Source organism: Macrosteles quadrilineatus, unplaced genomic scaffold (genome assembly GCF_028750875.1).
Source record: "Macrosteles quadrilineatus isolate MER2022 unplaced genomic scaffold, UCM_ALF_1.0 Scaffold_5__1_contigs__length_97177068, whole genome shotgun sequence".
In the NCBI taxonomy this organism is placed as follows: Eukaryota; Metazoa; Arthropoda; class Insecta; order Hemiptera; family Cicadellidae; genus Macrosteles; species Macrosteles quadrilineatus.
Genome location: NW_026542598.1, coordinates 65,834,798 through 65,858,624, shown reverse-complemented (window position 1 = coordinate 65,858,624; position 23,827 = coordinate 65,834,798). Strand labels below are relative to the sequence as shown.

The window sequence follows — 23,827 nt, the reverse complement described above, 5'->3', positions numbered from 1 at the left end:
GTATTTGTAAAACTTTGATAAAAAAAGATCTACAAGAGAAAGGAGAGTAGTAAACTCCCTATTCATTAAATCCATGGAGTAGTAAACATTCTCCTGTCTATGACTCATACTGTTCTTAGCCTGTTAGCTAAGAACAGCATGAGTTCCATGAGCATGAGGAAAGCATTCTTAGTTAGACGGGGAAGTTCCACTTAAGGCCACTCGAGTTAATTTGAGCTTGAGCCGCAAGTACCCTAAGTCCGGTACTGACCTTGTGCTTTACATTACCTTCTTGCTGGTGTTGATATGGTACTTGACGTCATGAGGGATGTGCTCCTTGCTCCTAGCAGTCATCCCGTACACCTCTATGATGACCTTGAAGTCAGAGTAGACGTTGTCTAGAGAGAATGTGTTGGGGAAGGTAAGTTGGTTGTGGTGGTGTAGGTGACGAGGAGCACACATCACATCCGTACTGTACACTTCCTCGTTGTGGTGCACCAGGCATAGTAGGTAGTAACACTGGTCATCTGGAATCATAGATAAACTCAGTTACAGTGTAGTGTTTGGTTTGTAATGATTAACAATGATTTAACAAGTGATTTGTCAAACCTTAATCTAAAGTCCAACAAATTGCAAAGATAAATTCAAATTTGAGACTCAATAAACTCTAGGCATCCATACATCTTGTTCAAGGCAGTAAACAAACTGAAATCTGGATAATGAATAGATATGTCAAGAGTCCTGAATAGTAGACATTTGTGTGTGATTCTAATCATTTTAGGAATTATTAAGATGTGACTCTTAAGATCGCAGGAATATATCTCAATGTCTCATTGGCACGGAAGTCTGGTGCGAACACGATTAAAATAAATGAATATTATCCCCAACCAATTAAAAATAATAGTGAGAACTGACTACTAATGTTTACAGTAGATCATCTGTATCTAACCATCACTAATTAAGTATTAATAGTGTTTGTGATAGTAAGAGACCCAGATTTCTGTGTGTTATGAAAAGTTAAGTTATGACGTGGGTTACCCAGAAAGACTAAGAAATCCTTAGATGGAGGAAAATTTCATTTCAAAGTATATGACACAAATGTAGGCCCAACTGTCATGCCTACAGTAACACTCTCTAGCATGAAGATATTAAGTTACTACAGCTGACTTTACACTCCTACAGCCAACACTGATACAATCTTTCAATTGAGAAACAGAATAAGTTCTTGGGCAACATACCTTTAGCAGCACGGTGTATAACGTCCATTTTAAGAGGTAGAGTAACCTGTGAGAGAGTTAGACTGCCTCTCTCAGTTAGACTGTTGTTGTCTGTACTCTGTGGTCTCAGTGTCTGTTCTACCCTCAGTCTCTGTATCTCATGTAGAGCTGCTTGTCTTCTTTGAGCTGTACAATCACACAATGTTACATGTTACTGTACTTCTTCTAAAGAGACATGCTAAAGCGATATCGATATGTAGTCTTTAGAAAAAACTGTAGAGACAAAAGTAATCTATAAAGAAAGACCACAAAGTCTTAAGTTTACTTCAATAAAGAGTAATTTAATAGATAAACAGTCCTAGTATCATTATAGGTGAATCAAATATTTTTGTTTACGTATTTAGGGACTTTTTCAAGCATTTGAAAAAATAATGTTAACCAAGCAAATGCAGATAAACCAAACGCAAAGAGTTTTACTGTGGCTGCTGATCATTAAAAAAAACCTCTATTTCCACTTGACGTGGAAACTGATATAGATTCTTGGAGTTAAGTCCTAAATCAAAACATTATACAAAGACGATCTGTGTCGAAGGTTTGGTATTTGACTTATACTTATAACTTACTTGCAAGCAGAAGGAGCTTTTCAGCCTCCAGCTGTTCTGTTGACCCTGAGAATTCAATTGTAGAGTAACACAGATTGAGAGCTTGGCTGGCTTGGGAAATGTACGACTGCTGCTTGATTACCTGCAAGCCAGTATAAGATGATTTTATACCAAAGTATAAACTTCATTTAGTTCTGACACATGAAACACATACAAAAACTGGAGATTTGTTTTCTGTTTCACCTTTATAAGCTAGGATAATAGGCTTTAGCTTGAAACCATGTTACAAATTACTTCAGGCTAGTCCTAGAGGTCAAGCACTATCAGATAAATCCATTGGTGATCGGTGGAATTTGAACCCATGACCTTGGGGGCCAAAGATTCGGATAGCTTGACTAATCTGTATGAAAATTATCCATTAAAATCCACGTTTTGGCTCCTGAGCTGTGGTATAATTAAAAATCTAGGTATTTACCTCTGTCTACAGCTCAATCTGTTGTAACTTGTGCAACGGCCATTTTGGCATTAAAATGCCATCATCAGACAGAAGATTTAGCTATGTGTGTCTACTGTAACGACGCTACTTTAGGTGAATATTCTGTCTGATAATGGCATCATAAAGCCGAAACGTCCGTAACGCAAGTTAGAACAGATTGAGCTGTAGACAAAGGTAAATAAATACCTATTTTCAATTAAATTTATCTGTTAGGTAAGGTAAGTGTAAATAACTAAGGTTACTATCGCCAATATATTTTCTGAACTATGCCCCATTAAAAAAGTAACAGATGGAAAGGCGCAATAACATTAAGAGGATCTTTTAAAAAAATGTTCAGTTAGACATTACCTCTTGTTGCAATACAGCAATCTTTTGCTCAACCAGCTTGAGCTCCCTGTCCAACTCCTCCTCCATCCGCTCAATACTGTCGTCTGTGGAGTACTCGGATGGATCTATTCGTACCTGTCTTGTCGGTGATGGAGGTTTCAGAGTCTAGAAAATATACATCAGTCCAATCACAGCTTGTACTAGAAAAAAAAACTGTTAACAAAAACAAAATCAACTTTGCCTAGTTCATATTTTGTTTCAAGACATTCAATTTCAGACAACTTTGTCTGAATAATCAAATGAATGAAAACCACCTACAGTACTACCATAAAAAGCCAAGAGACTTTCGAGGTTTACCATGATGGACCTTATTAAGAATATTTCAAGTAAAATGTAGGCCTATATGTAAAATATTCAAACTATTTTTAAATCCCATCTAAGTGATCATCTTTTGCAATCGTTTTGACATCTTAAATTCTTGATTACGCAAACTTTACAAACATCTCCTAAGATAGCAATAATATTGCTAGACAAAATAAGGGATACAGTAGGTATAAAATCCCAAGGTTTTTAGAGACACTTAGGACTAAACTGAATCATATCTATGTGATTCTAGAATATTTATCATAGGGTCTTGGTTCTAAATCCGAGACCTGTAGGCTAGATACTCTGTTTAAACATTATAACATGTTAAAAGTCTAACTAGGACCACAGAAAACATACTACTATAACCCAGAATGCCAACCGCATGGTAAAAAGCGTTAAGTACTTTGAGAGAGCTTTGCCTGTCAGTTCGTAGGCAGTGCCACCAGCGTTGCAATGCACTCAGCATAGCAACGCTGGTGGCACTGCCTACGAATTGACAGGCAAAGCTCTCTCAAAGTACTTAACGCTTTTTACCATGCGGTTGGTATTCTGGGTTATAGTAGTATGTTTTCTGTGCTAGGACAGAACCATACTAACCATGTTTTGTTGTTTTCTGTAAAAGCTGACTGTGTGCAGTAGAGGCTGTTTGTATGATTCTTCTTGTTGTTGGTTGTTTTGTGAATATTCAAAACTTCTTGAGTGTACACTCCCAGCGTTGTTCTGAAAGTAAACGTTCATTTCATTACATCAAGCCTAACAGGGGGAAAGTAGAGAGGTACAGTAGAACCTCGAGAACTATACTCTCATGGGGATTATTAAATAAGACTTGTTATCAAGTTTGACTTCCTATATGGTTTGCAATACAATGTGATGCGGGGTAAAATAAATTTAAGGAGATTTGAAAACAACACTTGTAATTGAGGGTCTTGTTATCGAGGTTCCACTGTATTATGTTCAGCTTGAATGAGGTGTGAAATGACAATTGATTGCTGTATTTTAAGGAACGCTAGAATAAAAAAGGCTCTACACATATGTGGAGACAACTACAGTCAGTTTAGAGACTATTTTGTGACACATCAAGAAATTGTTATATAATCACCACTGTTAATTTGTACTTGTTAGTCTCAGTACAATGACGTCAACTGTACAAGTGTGTAATCTTGTTCATATAAATCTTTGAATAGTAGGGAATTGCAGGAAGGGGAGGCACTTTGAGTAGCATCACATTAGGAAGGGTGATAAATTTATGGTATGACAAAATATCTCTTATAGGCAATTATTAAAAGGCCTAAGTGTTTTGGCCTATCTGGAGTTTTGGTTGAACTTATCTTCCTATGGTACTTTTCATAGTAATTGGCAAACATATTATATGTTTTGGGTTTGTTCACTGAAATGAAATATCAATGTGAAAAAACCTAATAGTTGGTCTGTTATGATTAACGATTAATTTTTCTTCAATAATAGGCAGATAAACCTACAAAATTGGATGGAAAACCCCACAGGGTTTTTATAAAAGTTATACGTTTTATTGATACTAAAAAAACTGCATGGTATATTTATTTTCCTTTAAAAAAAACATTGACAACTACATTTTCACTCACGCTGTAAGAGATGCGTTTAGGTGGTGTTGATTGGTCTGAGGTGTTCAAAGCTTCATCAAGGAAATCATCAATCTCTTGACCTTCTGCTTCAGATCTGGATCCCTCACTGGCAGACCAGTTCCTCTAGAATTCACCACAATTGTCATGTTTACTCTCTAGTACAATTTATCATCTTTACTTCAAATTCAGTTTTTTTTTTTTAATATAATTCAACATGTTTAATCAAACCAGACCAAAATGAAGAACCAGGACTTATCTATAGTGCACTACTCAATACAGGTCGCACCACTCATCCCACACTCTCTCCATTCATACTTGGCTTAAAATACTTACCTTCGTATGGTCACAATTCAGGTAAGAGTATTAAGTAAAAGGTTGTCAACACTGTACACTTAACGTTTGTTAAATTTCCACATAAAAAGGACTAGACTACCTACTACAAAGTTGTTAGTTTTTTGCTAAATAATTAAATATTTGTGACCACATTTAGGAAACGTGGCATAATACAGTATCTGATATGCAGTATACTGATAGGACTTAATTCAGAGAAACACAAAACACTCCTAGTAAAATTCCTAGTGTTTCTTTAGAGTTCCAAATGCAGTCTTAAAGTATAGTTTATTCAGGGCTAAACATAGCTTTTGGTACAAAATACCCGTTTAAAGCTTAGACATTTAGGATGCATTAAAACTATCGTCAATACATTAAATAAAAAATACTAGGTACACATAACCTACTATAATTTTAAATTTATGACTCACCTTCAAGTTAGATCTAGACAGTTTAACTATGTCTTGTCCTAGGCTGTGCAAATCAGACTCATCGGACATGTCAGATGATGTTGACCTACAATACATAAAAACAAATCAATAACATGTTGTACCTAAATACATTTCTTGGGGTATCAGAACAAGAGGAACTTTACAGTATTTTAATTTTTCAAGTGAATGGAATTTTATTTACAGCAATCCAGAAGTTGTAGTCAAATGTGAAACTACCATTAACAATATCAAGCATTAAAAACAATTCTTAGAATTAGTGCTGCCGTCCTTTATTGCATCCATGAATGAATTAATGAACACAGCTGAGAACACCCCACCTGTTGTTGTTACTCGTGTTGGCACTACTGTCCAACTCTGCAGCCTCACTGCTCTCTACCTCCATATCAGACAAGTTAGGATACAGGTGGCCTGGCTTGGGTGGAGACAACTTGATCTTCTTGACATCTTTCAGCACTGGATAAGCTGTCAATCAAGAAAAGTCTTACACTGTGTTTTATCTTTACACGTTTTAGTTGATACCTACTATGCTTTAGCAGTGCTGTTACATATACTTAAACTTATAAGAGATCTCTTGACGACCTTGACATTAGTTTCAATTTAAATGGTAAAGAACAAAGGAATAGTAACTGTGAATATGTGTAAACTACTCATTTCACTTTTATGGGGTGGTAAGACATTTTTGTGAATTTTAATGTTGTTTGAATCATACAGCCAACAAAACTAACCCATTGATTGCTGTGCTCTTAATTGAAAGTTCAACATTTTGGGATCTCAATGTTTCCCTAATAATCATGCATGATATGCATTGCTTGAGTAAAGAACATAGGCCTAGTACAAAAACTAGATAAAAGTGAAATGATTCCTTGATTTTGAATCAATAATGTAATGTGTATCAAGGCATACTAACAGTAAGGTAATTTATCATAATTCAGAATCAATTAGTAAGTGAACAAAATTTTTTGAAAATTAAGTTTATCCTACCTTAAGCAACAATAACTATACTTATCTTGTATTCTAATCAAACCAATATAAATATTTTATATAGCTAGTTGTAGATAAGCAATATACCTTCTTTTGGTTTAAGAAATTTAGGAGAGTCTTGAGGTTCTGACATTTCAGGGTATTCCTCTTCTTCTTGTTCATAGAAACTACTATTTCTCCTGCTTCCGTAGTTAAAGTTCTGCGGTGGGGATGGCAGAGGTGGGGGTGTTGGGGGTGGAGCTGATGGCTGAAATTTAAACAAATAATGGTACAACAAAACAGAAACATAATAAAATAATAAAACTAGGTTGAGTATAACATCCACACACCAGGCAATCTTATCTTTCGCATGATTGGGCATTTTAATGTGAAAGTGAAGGACGAGTGTACTACGAGTGTGCTATGCAGGACGCTACATGGTACCATAAGACAAAAATGCCCAGTAGGTTACAGTATTTTGATTTAGTTAAGCCATAATCTGTATTTTTTTATAACTTATAATTTAAAGTCACTTGGTGATATTTAAAAAAAAAACTTGGTACACTTTAAGAAGGTTCCATTAATAGTTTCAAGTTTCAACAAATGTTGCTTATCAAACTATATAAATTTTAAAAGGGCGGCCTTTTAAAAATGTCCAAGTCAATTTAAGTCAATTTCATAAAAACCCCTAATTCAATATTATATATGTTACCAGACAATTAAATTTAAATCTTAAATGACATTTTTATTGTAAATATTAGTTGGTAAATAAACAACTTGTGGCATTTTTTAATGATCTAAATCGAAATCAATCTAGTAGCCATTTAAACATTTTAAGTTATAGTCCTATCTTTTTTGCATGTAGTGTCTAAATTCAATTGTAAGTCCATAATGATGTTATTTGGTCCAGGATCACTTCTTGAAAATTTAAATGGTATAAGATTACAGTAGAACCTCTTTAATCCGAACTAATTGGGACCAGGGGTAGTTCGGACTATTGAATAGTTCGGATTACAGAACATATTGTTGTTTTTACATAACAATAGCTAAAACATGGCAAAAATTGATCAAAATTATTTTGGGAAAAGTGAAAAATGTTTTATAAAGTAAAATACAGTGTTTATTTAATACAGTAGTAAACATGGTGAATAAACAGTACTGTAGATTAAATACAGTATACAATAAAGAACTGCTGTACTGTGTATAAAGTACAGCAATGAGGGGTTCGGATTAGTGGACGTTCGGATTACGGGGGTTCGGATTAAAGAGGTTCTACTGTACCTGTTTCTGTCTGTGATCCTAATTTGTAGTATGAGCTACCGGTTTCGAGGTTATAACCTCATCATCAGGCTTCTTGTCACTCTTGCGAGGTCGTCGAGTTTTATAAACACACAAAACACTGACATTTAAATAAATAAGTTACAAGACATTGACGGATACCTACAATACGAATATATTTAACATAAAAAAAAAAAAAACTGGAACTAGTTCCCACACGACGCGGCACGGGCAAACGTTTTGTCATTACTCATGTTTGTCATGTGAGTCATGACAAAACGTTTGCCCGTGCCGCGTCGTGTGGGAACTAGTTCCAGTTTTTTTTTTATGTTAAATATATTTGTATCGTATCCGTCAATGTCTTGTAACTTATTTATTTAAATGTCAGTGTTTTGTGTGTTTATAAAACTCGACGACCTCGCAAGAGTGACAAGAAGACTGATGATGAGGTTATAACCTCGAAACCGGTAGCTCATACTACAAATTAGGATCACAGACAGAAACAGGTAATCTTATACCATTTTAATTTTTAATTGTAAGTTTTTTTTACAATGATGTTCTTCAAGTCTTGAGAAAGAAGCTTCATACAGATCGATAACTGAGAGACACCCTGCATGCTCTTAAGTCAAATGAAGTGTCTACTTTGGCCTGGCTGACATACCTTGTAGTCGTCAGGTTTCTGAGTTAACAGTCCTTTGTTTCTGTCACATCGATTCTTCAACATCTCCAACTCCTTCTGCCTCTCGGAGAGAGCTTCCTTCACATGGTCTTTCTCGTGGTTCTCAGCAGTCCTCTGAAAAGCAGCAACCCTGTTGTGAAGAGAACCTGTGGAAAATGAAAAATAAATGTTGATGGGTTAGGAAAAAGCCAAAGTGGTCTACACTAAGATTGATTAGGTAGTATGACTGACTAGGTAGCAGAGTAGTTAAAATTGGGCTCACAAAGTAATCAAGTGGTTGCTGGTTTACACCAGAGAAAAGTCAAGAGCTTTTTCACGGTTCAAAACTGAACCCATCTGTCATTGATCATCGAGCTTTCAATAAGTGGTCTACTAAATAACAACCTGATCTTAGTCAATAACAAATCATTTCACTTGTTAAACTCTTAGTCTTCACTCATCTTCCTCTCAAAATATGTACACTGTGTCAGCATCGTATAAATCTTATCCAATCCAAATGTGTCTCTTTCCCACTGAATTTAATTAATTTTGTCAGTTGGCAAAAAAAAAAAAAAACTGTAGAAAATGTATAACAATAAGTAAGTTAAGTAGGATTTTAACATTTTAGTTAGGCTACACATTACACATAACATTTGATGATTTTAATGAAAAAAACAGATGGATTAAAATACTTAAAGAACAGACTACCGGTAGATTTTAAATCAAGATTAACTGATGAACAAAATATGGATGAACACAAAAAGAAACTACCTAAAGTGGTCCAAGGAAGACTATGAAAATAATTAACAGGAATAGGCCTAGTAATAATAATAATGGACATTAAACTTCCACAACAATTAAAGTTCAACAATTAAACAATTAAAATTCAACATTAATTAATGGATTATTAAACTTATCTATGTACCTTGTTGCTTTGACGTAGACCTCTGTTCTGGTTTACTCTGCAGCTTTTTTGCAGGGACGGCCTGGCCAAACGGAGCCTTGGGTAGTACAGCTGTACCTGCATTGCGCTCAAAAAGAGCTCTGCGCTCGGCCAGTGAGAGTTCTGTGGGGTCTCGCGCTCGCTTGCTAGGACTCGTAGCCTCCTCGTAGCGTTGAGCTCTGTCTAGCACTGAGCCACTCGGTGGTGTAGAGGCCATCTTACGAGGACTGTGTAACTGCTTAAAGAGAAACAATTTGGGATTGTGAGTGAGACCATATGTTAAAGACCAAAAATGTGTGACTAATGTTTGTTAGTTAGAATTTTTAAGAAAAAGGGATGTTTTAGTGTAAAATCATTGACTTTTGAATACTGAAGTAGACGTTCCATCTGCAAGGACCAGCTGTAGTCAATTTTTTTTAGTTAAAATTCTACTCTTTCCATTAGTTTTTGATACTATGATAGTTGATAGGATGTAGTAGATGTTCCAGTTTTCAATAAATCTTTTCTGTCAGTTTACTTGGTTAAAAAGTGAATTATTCTACTTTTTGATTATTGATTTTGATTGAGTTGACTTGTTCCTTTAATATAAAGTTAGGTAGAAGATTAAATTAAATTTTAGGCTATATCCTTTAGGTTTCAACAATGACTAAAACGTAGACCAATATCTCAGAGAATCTAAAATTAAAGTTACATAGGCCTACTAAGCTGATATTTTATCATCTTGGATATTGCCTTCTGGATTACTTCATGAATTGTATACGAGAGGTTAAGTTAACTTGATTCTTTCCAAGTAATCCTTAAGTCGTCATTAGTGCGACCGGTTTCGATGTCTATGATAGCATCATTGTCAAGCTGGACGTAAAATCCCTCCTAGGAGGTCGTCATGAATCTTGAAAAACACGTAACACATACACAAACAAAAAACGATAAAATGTATGTAACTAATTTACAACACGGTAGCGCCGTGTTCCCGTTTACTCATTTACTTATTTACTACACCCTGTACCCGCCGCCGTATTGTAAATTAGTTGTGTGGCCATGTATTTTATTGTTTTTTGTTAGTGTATGTGTTATGTGTTTTTCAAGACCCATGACGACCTCCTAGGAGCGATTTTACGTCCAGCTTGACAATGATGCCATAGACATCAAAACCGGTCGCACTAATGACGACTTAAGGATTACTTGGACAGAATTAAGGTAACTTAACCTCTTGTATACATGATATTTTATGACGTTTTATATTCACCTGTTTGATTCCCATTGTCGGTAGCGGTGTGTCAACATCAATAGATGGGGGTATCGCTTCTTGAGCCTTGACTACTGTTGTGCCCATTTTGATGGGGCTTCCAAACCTGTACAGAGAATGAAATTGGTACATAATTAGTTGAGGTAAGTACATTACAGTAGATCAAACAAATTCAATACTTCCACACAAAAAAATAAAAAGAGAATGCCAGGTATATGATTAAGTAATAATGCACTTCGATAATTCCTTTTTGACTAGCTAGACATTCCATCCCTATGTTAAAAGTTGTGGGCAGTATTTTTTATCAAAATCGTCGTAGTTGATGTGAGCCACTGACAGATTGTGCTGATCTAAATTATATTTCCAACGGATACACAAACTTTTTTCCAAAGTCAAACTGATGCAACAACTTATTTTGAGCTATAGCACTGTTATGGCCAATCAACTATATCAACAACATAAAATAAGGTTGGAAATGGTATTTAGACACTAGCACATTCTGTGACTGGCTCACACAACTAAGCTTATGTACTATTCCAATGAAAGATTTGCAACCACTGGTCCATATGGATGGGTAGTCTACTTCAGAATCCAATTGTCAATAATTTCAGTGGCTGACTAATTTCATTTTAAAAACTGATCATATAATTTGTTTTGGACTTACCTTGTCTTGATGGGCGAAGTCTTCACTGGAGACTTCTGTGGAGACACACTCCTAGTCGGAGATGGTCTGTTGTGAGACGGGCCTGGTCTCTCATAGTCATAAACTATCTGTGGGGACACATTCCTAGTCGGAGAAGGTCTGCTGTGAGGTGGGCCTGGTCTCTCATAGTCATAGACCATATGTGGGGACACATTCCTAATTGGAGAAGGTCTGCTGTGAGATGGGTCTGGTCTCTCATTGTCATCTGAGGAGCTCATCTGAGGAGACACACTTCTAGTTGGAGATGGTCTGTTGTGAGATTGGCCTGATCTCTCATAGTCGTAAACCATCTTATGATTGGTCTGAGATGAGGAAAACCCTTGTGCTTCCTGGAAAATATAAACCTTACTTTTGACAACCTTTCTTAGAAAATAAACCTTTTCCAAACTAACTTCAAATTAAATATTTTTTTAGATGAGATGAGATGAATGAGCGTTTGTGATTTCTACTATAGACATATCAAGGACAAAATATGATGATTTAGTGTTTCGGTTGTATGTGAAAGGGTGGAGAAAATAGTGTATTTGAGTCTGATATATCATCAGCATGTACTGGTGTAAAGTAGCTTAAAAACTATAGATTTGGCTAGATTCTTGTATTAATGGCAATATGTAAAAATCAACTGAAAGATGGTACATAAGTATTGAAGATAACACACTACATACTGCATTTTTCTAAAGTTTTGTGTTCAAAAAAATCCTGACACGAAACCCTTTCTCTAATATTGTATTCTTCTCGTGTGTAGAATAGTAAAAAAATATTCATCCTGAGATAGGTTAACACTACAAACTTTTTTAAAGATCTTTAAACTATAGTTTGCATAATCCAGTCTTTGGCACATGCTAAATATAATGCAAATTCTTACTAGTTAATTAGATCTCTGAAACTGATTTTTACAAAATCAAATTTGTCATGCCACTACCTCTCTCTAACTAATTTGAAATTATACACAACAATAAAATTATTATGAATTTGTTTTAAGCCACAATTACTGTTCAAGTTAGTAATATTCTTGCACAATCAGGTACATTAGGTAAATCATAGAATAGCGTAAGCTGAATTCGATTTATATTTTTATTTTTATTTTAGCAGTCAAAATAAAAAGGTATAATGTCAAAGACTACTACAAACTTCTACACAGAGAGATCTACTAAGAAGGATCAAAGCGCTTCTTTTATTAATCTACCAAACACCTCTAAATCTTTATCTTAGAAATTATGCCTGTGAAACACATAGTTATTTTACAGAGATTGTTCAACAAAGAAAATTACAATTGTCTACAATAGACTGCTACGAAGAGGGGTGGAGCCGCAACAATATGCACAAGTGAATAGATCTTCTCACCAGCGAATCCATGACTGACTTGTCCCATAGAATAGTTTTAGTGCTCTTAGCACCTCTAAACTGCGGGGAAATCCTTGTCTCTGAACTGTGTTTCAAGATAGACGGCATTGTTTTCTCAGGAGTTCTCTGTCGCCTACTCTTGGTGTTTATGTTTCTTATGTCTTTAGGGGGAGAACTGAACCTCTCAGTTGGTTCTCTCCCTTTTTGATAGGAAATGAATTTTCTATGATCCTGGTCTTCTTTTTTACTTGTATACCCAGAGTGTTTTGTTAAAACTGAAGTTTTTGTTGGTGAAGGCTGTTATGGTAAAATATAACACAACTGTATCAGTTATTATAAACTAAAATTGAAGATTTTGTATTTATGCCCTGTTTTCACTAAACTATTATTCATATATTAACATTTTAGGGATAGAGAGCTTGTGGCTAATTACACAATAAAATGTAACAAATTATAACAATGATGTTTTGTCCTATAGAAGGACTTTTTTAGAGAATAGGTTGAAGAGATATAGATGAAGAAACAAGCAACTTGATTTTTCCTTTATCTGAGTATATACAAAATGTTTGTGCCTATCTGTATTTACAAGGTAGAGTAAATGTGAAACAATGCTATCACTATGAGAAAACCAATGGGTGAAATGAATGATATATGATTCATTCTGAGGAACTAGTGACATATTGGTGGGTAAGAAAAAGGCCTTTTACTTACTTTTAGATTTAGATGTTTGTTAGATAGGCTATATTGGCTTTTAACTCAAATTACAACAATTGTAAATTTGAGTTTATTTTGATAACTTATTTACAAACAGTATTGCAAAAATGTTTAGATGTTACCTTCTTCAGTGGTATGTGTCTGGGGTCGTCCTCCCAGTGGTTGATAGTATCAGCCAGGGCTGCCAACCTAGCACTCCGACCAGAACTCCTTATATCATTCCTTACCATCGGTTTGGATTCTGATTCCTTAACTTCCTCGATGTAAAAATGTTCCTCAGTTTTGTGGATTGGTGACGATAGTCTTGATGGGTCATCTATTAAAACCATGATTTATGACAAAAATTGAAAGCGTATTTAATATTGTTTAACTACTTTGAGAGAATGAAAACTTGTGTGGTATGGGAAGTGTTGATTTCTGTATTTAGAGGTTTAAAAAAACTTGCAAAGTTTAAATAGGGCACGCCCCAAGTTCTTTGATAAAACATCTTAGTTAGTTGTAAATTTTATATTACATCATTGTAATTTGCTATGCCCTGTGCCATGTAAATGATTTAATAGATAGGCTTTAGTATTGCAAACTTGTCACCAAAGCTGTAATTAAACTATATTTTTGGTCAAATTTAAATAAACCTTGGAGAGTTCTAATCCACATTATTTGTATACACCACTACTTTATTTACAACCAGATAAGAAAAACCAAAGTAAAAGAAGGTTATAAAGTCAACATTTATATTGTAACTCCTCTGTTTCAGTTTGCTACAATCTTTTTATTTACTAACCAGAAATAACCAACACAAAGACTCCTCATCTCATGTAAATTTTGAAGCTTATTTTTAATGTCTAGTTCGTGTAGTGTGTCAATGGGCACTAGTGTCGACAAAATTTTGTTTAAAAGTATCTTAAGGGTATTATTACATTTACTGTGTACTAAAAAAATAGTTCTATTTTAGTAGGAGAAGAAGTAACTTAAACAGATTTCACTCTTGCATTTCAAAACATTCAAACATATGAAATTGTAAAAATGTGGGAGGTAGTTCGGTACCTGAATAAAGTACTCCAAGACGTTTCAGCCGAGATTTGGTATCTTGGCGCAAAAGACAGTTTGCGTTAGGGGAACTTGCATTCTCTTTGTCTTCTGAGGATGATTCTTCTCCCTCTGAAGTATTACGAGTGTCGTCAACATTTTCAACTACTTCCTCTTTTCTGGGACTCGACACTTGTCTTGTCGGGTGTTTTGACATGGTCACTGTGGTTTCAATTGTAACTTTGTTACTACCAGAATAGTGCTTTTTAATATTGACTGGAAAATGCAATGTAAATTTGTATCAGTAAAAAAATTAAAATGCCCTCTATTAAAATTGAACATTTAAATCAAATCAAAATAATTTTTATTTAAGCTGTACACATACAGATTTAAGGTTATTTATTTAGGTATTTATTTAGTAATACAAGACCTATTTTAAACATATAAGAACATTGACTTAAGTAGGCCTACTGTAGATTAGCTAAATAGCTTTCAATCAAAAAATAATAACAAGATAATTTTAAATGTTGGCCTGCATAGACTAACAGTAAAAATACTTCATGTATTAACTCTAGATCTGGCGGTCATTTTATTCACCAGTGGCGGGTATATTTTGGCGCTTTTGTAGTGGTACCTATCATATATTTTGCCACAGAACATTTATTTGTGAATATAAGTACACACATATATATATTTTCTATTTCAGTGATGGATTTAGAATATAATAATATAAAAATATTCTTTTCCTAGCAATGCGTTTAGGCGTAGTAGCAAAAGGTTTGCAAATTTTTGGATTATGCAAATTAGAAATTTCAAAAGCAACCCACAAGAAAACTACAAAATAATTTGTTTACACATTTTATCTAAATGTAAAGTTTGTGTGAAATATGATTCCCTACGTAGAAATATCAATGTTTTTTAAATACTCAAAAAAATAAAATTATAAAAAAATAAATTCTTCATACATATTTTCTTTTTTGAAAAACGACCAAATTTCTTTTTGTTACGTAGGAAATAATAGAATGCATCAACAAAAAATTAAATGATACTGTACAATGGGTAATAAATCACATTTATTCCCTATTTAAATCAAATCAGTTTACCACATACTTAGGTTTGCTGCAACAGGGAGGGTTAAAGTGTTTTTTTTATGTAAAATGTTAATAGTTAGTAAGAAATAAAAACATTTTCCAAATTTGGGCAAAATATGTTAATAAATAAGCAAACTACAACAGTTTACTTATCCTCCATAAGAATAACATGGGAATTTTAAATTTACAATTTTTTTGAATTTTCTCCGTAACCAGTAGGCGCATTATAACGCTTCAATATACTAAATTATTTGTTTTTTTAAGCTCTACAAAATAGTTTAGAAAGAAATTGCAAAAATTTAAGTTTTTTGGGTCAAAAATGGGAAAAACCCATTTTTACCCCATAAAAGCCCCCATAAACCCCCGTTCCCATGGTCCGATCATGCTGGTTCGCGAACTCGTTCGAATAAACTTAGGTTTACACGTTTGTACCAAATTTCATCAAAATCGGATCATTTTTGCTCGAGTTATCGCGCTAACGGACACATATATATATAAATATATATATATATAAATATATATATATATATATATATATATATATATATGAATTTGAACGGATGCTATTTTTGGCCTCTAGGGACCTCAAAACGAAAAAAAAAATCGGTCCCGGGTCCAGGTCTTACCATGAGTACTACGGTAATAGCTTATTCCCTATATGGGAAATTCGCTAAAAAGATCTTTCTGAAAATGTATAGTTATATTTAGTTGAATTCTAAAATGTCGGAGAAATTTACGTCAGAATGTAAAATTTTGAAGATTTTTTTACAAAAACATAATATTTATGGCATTTTTAAAAACAAATAAAATTTGTATGATCAACCTTATAGATTCACAGTGAATTGTAGGGAATTTATTGTAGTTTCAGAATATGTACTAATATTGTATATACAATTTAATTGACAATCACCAAAAACAGCTGTTTTTGTAGTCAGGTGACCAAAACTTTCCACCGCCAAAATCTATTTTGAACTCTCTAGTTTTTCAAACTACCGTTTCTCGCTACATAATTCTCACTCAATAATGTTTTATGCATGAAAATGAATCCTCAGAATCTCATCTTTCCAATGGTATAAGATTTATTGCGTTTTAAAACTGTTTTCATATTTTAATAATAGAAAAACCCGACCCATGTCATCTTGGTCTATAATCGACCAGCACCACTGAGAACTCACGTTTTAGTGGTCGAAAATCGACCAGCGCCAGATAGAGGGTTAATAGGCAAGCATGAAACTTGCATTTTGGCAAGCACAAACTTCATCGCATGGGAAATCTACGTATACTGTTAGAAAGATATTTTCCTGTAGATTTGCAGAATCTCTTTATAAATTAAAATATGTTGACAAATCAGCACAAAAAAAATTAATTTTAAATTTTAAAAATAACATGGGTCTTATACCCTGCTATGATGGTGACAAAATAACAACGAAATATAAAGTAAATCAAAACAAATGGAAGAAATTCCAATCACATGTTTTATTTACAGAGTGGGGTGAAAATAGAGAGTCATAAGGGTGTATATAAGTTACATTACATATTTTTGCCTGAGTTTTTGACCACTGGACAAGCTCTAGTATCAATAATTAGGTTGATAACATGCAATATTTTACTCAGTTGACGATTATTTTGAGGAAGCACCAACTTATGACCGCCCACCGCCATCTAAAGCATAAGTTGTAAATAGATGTTTTATTGAAAGTTTTATTTTTAAATGTTTGACGCTGTCTATTCCGCTCTGGCTGGTCAAAGACGAAGAGGAGGTAATAAGGTAATAATAGGAATTAAAAGAAATATAGCACTCTTAATAAATTGCATATATGGGCAATGTTCATAGTTGATTGCAGGTTCAGCTCATGGTCTTTGAGGGAACTGAGAAGAACTTGAGTACGGTACATAGAGTACTAATCGAGCTTCACTCTTGTTAAAGGCTGTATTTAATTGTGGCAATAGTCGAGGAAAAAACGTCAAAATCCCAGGGAAGAAAAAGGCTTTTTTTATTCAAGCCATTGGGCTGTTTTATTCATATGTTAGCCTAGGCCCTTATCATTTGTAATGAGATATTTGTTGGTTATCTGAAAAGCAAAAACGTTGCATGCAGTGATGTACAAAATCTATTGCCCAGTTAAGTCAGAGTGCAAAAAAAATTATACCATAGGCCTAAACCTAAAGTAGTAGGTTAGATACTAAATATAACATAGGCTGTGTTAACAAATGAATATGAAAATATTAAAATTAAAAGCGTCACGCAGCAAAGAATAAACTTCGATAACAAAATGTAATGTTTTAACTTCAAAGCTACGATTCAGAGAGAAGGCCTATGTTAATCTTAACAACATCATTTAGCATGTGCTGTCTATGATAGTTTTTTTTTAACGCCAAATGACACCGTTTTAACGAGCTTCCCACGCAAGGATTTTGTCCAGAAAACAGATGTTTGCCACCAGCTTAATCAAATGGGGTTTCATTACGTACTACTGTACTGTACTGGGATACTGAGTTTTTATCAGACACCTACCAGCTGATTATATTTGGAAATGAGTGGTTATAAACAAAACCATAACCTCTCTTAGGTTATCAGTAAGTTAGTGATTGTTAGTCCTTTAGTCGGTGGGAATATAAAGATTTGTACAAATTTTATATTGTTTGCTTAGAGTAAGTATGGCATAAAATATTGTAAGTCAAACGTCCAAAATGTGTTTTCCGAACTCGTATGGTAATCCACACTTGTACGGTAAATACCTATTTTCAGGAATAGTAACATAATACTATTACAGAAGAAACCTAAAAGCAAAAAGGCAACTCTGTCAAGTTTATATAAGTTTAAGTCTTTTCTAGAGTATCTTCTTACCACTTGTTGATGCAACAGTGGTAACGGTGTTTTGATTGACTTGTTTCAGTGGCTCTGAAGCTACGCCCTTCACATCAATCTTTGCCTGGCGTGAACGATTACGTTCAAGCATTCTCTGTTAACATAAAAAAATGGTTAGAAATAACTTTGATAGAATTAAGTTAAAATACAATCTGAATGCACAATGGTGTAGCCTTAAAAACTTATAAGTTAACTGGTGGTAAATACGAGACATTAGGCTAGCTTTTTTAATCACAAAGTCCTCGGCTATATTCGGTATGATTTGGAAGCGTTTGTTACGGCGCGATGGTGGGGAGTTCTTCCTCCAGAGAAGGTAGGCCTATCATGCGATTGAACTAGTTAACTTACAACCAGTCAATTAGATCTGCCCACCTCACAACCGCTAAAATTGCCGGTAACTTAACTTAGGCCCTAATCATTCAATTTCTAACACAAATAGGCTAGGCCCATAACTACACAATAAGTTAATATATAGATTAACTTAGCTTAAGTTTAGGCCTACATATGTACCATAGGGGAGGCTACTAAAAGTTAATTTAACTTAGACCTTGGCTTGAAAGTTTAGGCTCAGGATTTTTTGGTCCCAACTAAGTTAACTTGTACTGGAACTATGATAGCTTAAATGTAAGTTACAAATAAAACTTATCTGAGTAATTCTAACTAGCTTGTAACTTATGCACCGGTTTTCCAGCTACAAAAATCAACATGCTTCAATCAAACCAATTGCACTACAGTGAAAGTTATAATTTTGTGAACGTTATATGCCTAAAACCATTACTTATGTTAATTAGGCCCAAGCTAGGCCTAAGTTATGTCTGGCAAAATATAGGCCTAACTTAAGAGAGAATTATAGTAGGGAATCCCATAAACAGGTTTGATAAAGGTGTAGCTGCACTTTTAGTTTACGTCCTACACTCATTCGGTTAAGTTAGCTAGATGGATGTAAAACTGCCAATAAACCAACATTAAGCTATGACGTCAGCGTCAGATCAGTAGATCAAGAAGGCCGTGGCTGAAAAACTTCCTAACCTCAAAATGTATTTTTCACTATAAAATTTAAAACATATGACTTTTAAGCATTTTCAGAGTGTTTTTTGTACAAAAATACAATTTTTATGTAACTGAGGTGATTAATAAAGTCTAATAACCACTAATAATACTTGTTTCTATACCATTAATTGTATCACGCAATGTACTCCCACGTGCAAAGATAGTATAAACCTAAGCTAGTAAAAACAATATTCTTCAAAAACGGTTTATACGATTTTGATGATTTTTATGTAGTATGATTATAAATACTTAAGCTACATGAGAAATAAACTGCATTCCCATACCATGGTTATGATGGAATCTATAAGATGCAGAATTTGGACCTGTTCATTTCTAGGCTACTGACTTGCCGATTCAGTTAAAAATGTATATCTCAAAAATCGTTTACACGACTTTATTGATTTGTATGTAGTATGATCATAATGTCTTAAGCTAACTCATAAATAAATTGCATTCCCATACCATGCTTATGATGGTTTCTATAAGAGGTAGAAGTTGGGCCTGTTCATTTCTAGGCTACTGACTTACAGATTCAGTTAAAATTGTATATCTCAAAAATCGTTTAAACGATTTTAATTATTTTTATGTAGTATGATCATAATGTCTTAAGGTACCTGAGACATAATTTGCATCCCCATACCGTGGTTATGATGGTTTCTATAAGAGGTAGAAGTTGGGCGTGTTCATACCTAGGCTACTGACTTGCCGATTAAGTAAAAATATTATATATCTCAAAAATCGTTTACACGATTTTAATAATTTTTATATAGTATGATCATTATTTCTTACGCTACATGTGAAATTAATTGCATTCCCATACCATGGTTATGATGGTTTCTATAAGAGGTAGAATTTTGGCCTGTTAATTCCTAGGTTACTGATTTGCCGATTTAGTTAAAATATTATATATACTAAATCTTTTACACAATTTTGATAATTTTTACATAGTATGATTATAATGACTAAAGCTACCTATGAAATAAATTGCATTCCCATACCATTCTTATGACGGTTTCTATAAGAGGTAGAAGTTGGGCCTGTTCATTCCTAGGTTACTGATTGGCCGATATAGTTAAAAATGTATATCTCGAAAACCGTTTACAAGATTTTAATGATTTTTATGTAGTATGATCATAATGTCTTAAGCTAACTGAGAAATAAATTGCATTTCCATACCATGCTTATGATGGAATCTATAAGTGGTAGAAGTTGTGCCTGTTCATTTCAAGGCAACTGATCTGCCGATGTAGTTTAAAATGTAAATCTCTAAAATCGTTTAAACGATTTTAATGATTTTTATGTAGTATGATCATCATGTTTTAAGCTACTTGAGAAATAAATTGCATTCCCATACCATTGTTATGATGGTTTCTATAAGAGGTAGAAGTTGGGCCTGTTCATTTCTAGGCTACTGACTTGCCGATTCAGTTAAAAATGTATATCTCAAAAATCGTTTACACGACTGTATTAATTTGTATGTAGTATGATCATAATGTCTTAAGCTAACTCATAAATAAATTGCATTCCCATACCATGCTTATGATGGTTTCTATAAGAGGTAGAAGTTGGGCCTGTTCATTTCTAGGCTACTGACTTACAGATTCATTTAAAATTGTATATCTCAAAAATCGTTTAAACGATTTTAATTATTTTTATGTAGTATGATCATAATTTCTTACGCTACATGTGAAATTAATTGCATTCCCATACCATGGTTATGATGGTTTTTATAAGAGGTAGAATTTTGGCCTGTTAATTCCTAGGTTACTGATTTGCCGATTTAGTTAAAATATTATATATACTAAATCTTTTACACAATTTTGATAATTTTTACATAGTATGATTATAATGACTAAAGCTACCTATGAAATAAATTGCATTCCCATACCATTCTTATGACGGTTTCTATAAGAGGTAGAAGTTGGGCCTGTTCATTCCTAGGTTACTGATTGGCCGATATAGTTAAAAATGTATATCTCGAAAACCGTTTACAAGATTTTAATGATTTTTATGTAGTATGATCATAATGTCTTAAGCTAACTGAGAAATAAATTGCATTTCCATACCATGCTTATGATGGAATCTATAAGTGGTAGAAGTTGTGCCTGTTCATTTCAAGGCAACTGATCTGCCGATGTAGTTAAAAATGTATATCTCTAAAATCGTTTAAACGATTTTAATGATTTTTATGTAGTATGATCATCATGTTTTAAGCTACCTGAGAAATAAATTGCATTCCCATACCATTGTTATGATGGTTTCCATAAGAGGTAGAATTTGTGCCTGTTCGTGTCTAGGCTACTGATTTAACCATTCATTAAAAAATTTGTATCTCGATATACGTTTACACAATTTTGATAAATTTTATATAGTATGATCATAATGTTTTAAGCTACCTGTGAAATAAATTGCATTCCCATACCATGGTTATGGTGGTTTGTATAAGAGGTAGAAGTTGGGCTAGTTCATTTCTATGCTATACTTATTTGACGAATTAGTTAAAAACTTATATCTCAAAAACCGTTTACACCATATTGATGAATCTTATGTGGTATGATCATAATGTCATAAGCTACCTGTGAAATAAATTGCATTCCCATACCATGATTATGATGGGTTCTATAACAGGTAGAACCCATTCAATGCTTATGATGGTGTCTGTATGTGGTAGAAGTTAGGCCTGCACCTTACTGTGCTACCGATTTTTCAGATAAAAAAAAATATTTCAAATTTGGCACCATAATTTTACCACTGGGTCATTTTTTTTTCTTTTTCTTTAGACTTTACATTGAATGTTACATTGACTATTTATTTTTTTTATTGCAGCCTCCTCCTCCCCTTATAGCTGCTCTTTACCTCGCCATAATTTTTACCACTGGGTCATTTTATCTTAAGTAAGGTAATATATTTTTAAGAATTGTTTATCATTTTGTTTAGGCTATTAATTATATGTTACATCGACAATATTAATTTTTTTTGCAGCCTCCTCCTCCCCTTATAGCTGCTCCTTACCTCGCCATAATTTTACCACTGGGTCATTTTATCTTTCTTTTTCTTTAGGCTTTACATTAAATGTTACATTGACTATTTATTTGTTTTATTGCAGCCTCCTCCTCCCCTTATAGCTGCTCCTTACCTCGCCATAAATTTACCACTGGGTCATTTTTAGACTGTAGGCCAATGTTAGATGTGAAAACCTTGAGGATGATTTTAGTAAATATTAGTAAGAATTTAACAGTGTTCTCATGTGGTTTGTAATGTAATAATGATAATCACTGTTATATTTAAATATAAATTTTACAGCCTATACTTTTTAAAGACTATTAGAGACAGTGAATGAAGGCAACCTATTACTCTTATTTTTGTTGTTGTAAATATTTAGTTTGGTAGTACCTGCATAAAATACAAAAGAAATCTATGTGTTCTAACACTTGAGTAGAACTTGGCACATCAGGTGGTAAGCAATTTCCACCACCTTTCTTACTAGTGTGAAACCACCTTTTACAAGCAGTACATTCAACGCAAAAGTCATTTTGGTTTCTTGGTGAGTCGGGAAATTGTCCATTGCAAAATGTAACATGTATTAACCATATAGCCTGAATAGCTAAGGAGCTTTTTGAATAACAATATTCTATGTTGATCTGAATCAAACATCAAGTCTATTGAACCATTTGTTTTTAATTGTTCTATGAAATACAAAATGAATACACCACAATTGTAACTGTCAGTTTGAACAGGATGTCTTAAATGGCCATGTTGCCATGATTTGACTATGTCATCAAAGTCAGTGTTGGTTATGTTTGAGTAAAATTTTAGAAAGTTGTTAAATATATACTTTTTTCTGTTAGGATTGACAAAATCTGATGAAGGATCAATAAGGTAAAATGTATGGTCCTTCACGTTTGCATAGCCTAAAACCCAGTGCACGTTATCAATGTTCAATGGGAAAAATAGCTGTTCTGCAACAGAAATATCTGCAATTGATTTTGTAAGCAACCAGTGGTTAGGTTTGATATTTTCTCCTTGGACAAGACTTAATGTTGCAACATTGTCATGAACTATTGAACTGTTATGGTTGTCTTTTCCCATGAGTATAAGCCCTACAGCCTCTATGACAGAGTTGTCCAGCCAAGATTTGCCCCGTAACAGTTCAATATCATTAATGTACAAGCAACACTTTGAGTTGTTCCGACCTTCGATGGAACAAACAATGTAATTTTTCCTCTGTGGTAATTGAGTATAATAGTTAGGGTCAGAAATCAAGCCATTATCTAAAATCAGATTTGTTATCGTTAATTGGTGTTCATGTGTCATAACGTAAGGTTTTTGAACATGATTTTGCAAGTACTTAGATTGGAAATAGCTTGGGCGAGTTATCTTAGAGGGTTTTTCCCAAGACTCCTCGACAACATCCATGTCTTCATCTGACAGCAAAAGCATTCCAGTTTTATTGTTATCAGGTACTGTCTGTGCTTTAGAATTTTTCTTAGATTTAGTACTCAATTTCAAATGTCTTTTAACCACATTATTCCTCGGTTTACGAACACAGCAACCTTCCTTAGGTATGTTTAGTGT

At 33.9% G+C, this 23,827-nt stretch overlaps 1 protein-coding gene across 5 annotated transcripts in view; it reads right to left on the bottom strand.

The window, feature by feature from the left end:
* Positions 1 to 23,827, bottom strand: part of LOC128994958 (anillin-like) — a 38,285-nt gene that overhangs the window by 7,834 nt on the left and 6,624 nt on the right. The window contains exons 1-17 of one of the 5 annotated variants that reach the window (XM_054419812.1): positions 19,116 to 19,154; positions 18,182 to 18,296; positions 14,261 to 14,518; positions 13,339 to 13,532; positions 11,120 to 11,487; positions 10,456 to 10,561; positions 9,192 to 9,447; positions 8,270 to 8,433; positions 6,439 to 6,598; positions 5,688 to 5,832; positions 5,350 to 5,434; positions 4,589 to 4,711; positions 3,585 to 3,707; positions 2,643 to 2,786; positions 1,820 to 1,940; positions 1,218 to 1,382; positions 268 to 506 (exon numbers count right to left, since the gene is read on the bottom strand). In XM_054419812.1, coding sequence (XP_054275787.1) covers positions 268 to 506; positions 1,218 to 1,382; positions 1,820 to 1,940; positions 2,643 to 2,786; positions 3,585 to 3,707; positions 4,589 to 4,711; positions 5,350 to 5,434; positions 5,688 to 5,832; positions 6,439 to 6,598; positions 8,270 to 8,433; positions 9,192 to 9,447; positions 10,456 to 10,561; positions 11,120 to 11,487; positions 13,339 to 13,532; positions 14,261 to 14,518; positions 18,182 to 18,296; positions 19,116 to 19,121 — 2,772 coding nt within the window. In that variant the 5' untranslated portion in view covers positions 19,122 to 19,154. The other 4 variants (XM_054419813.1, XM_054419810.1, XM_054419811.1 and 1 more) reach the window with 4 other exon arrangements.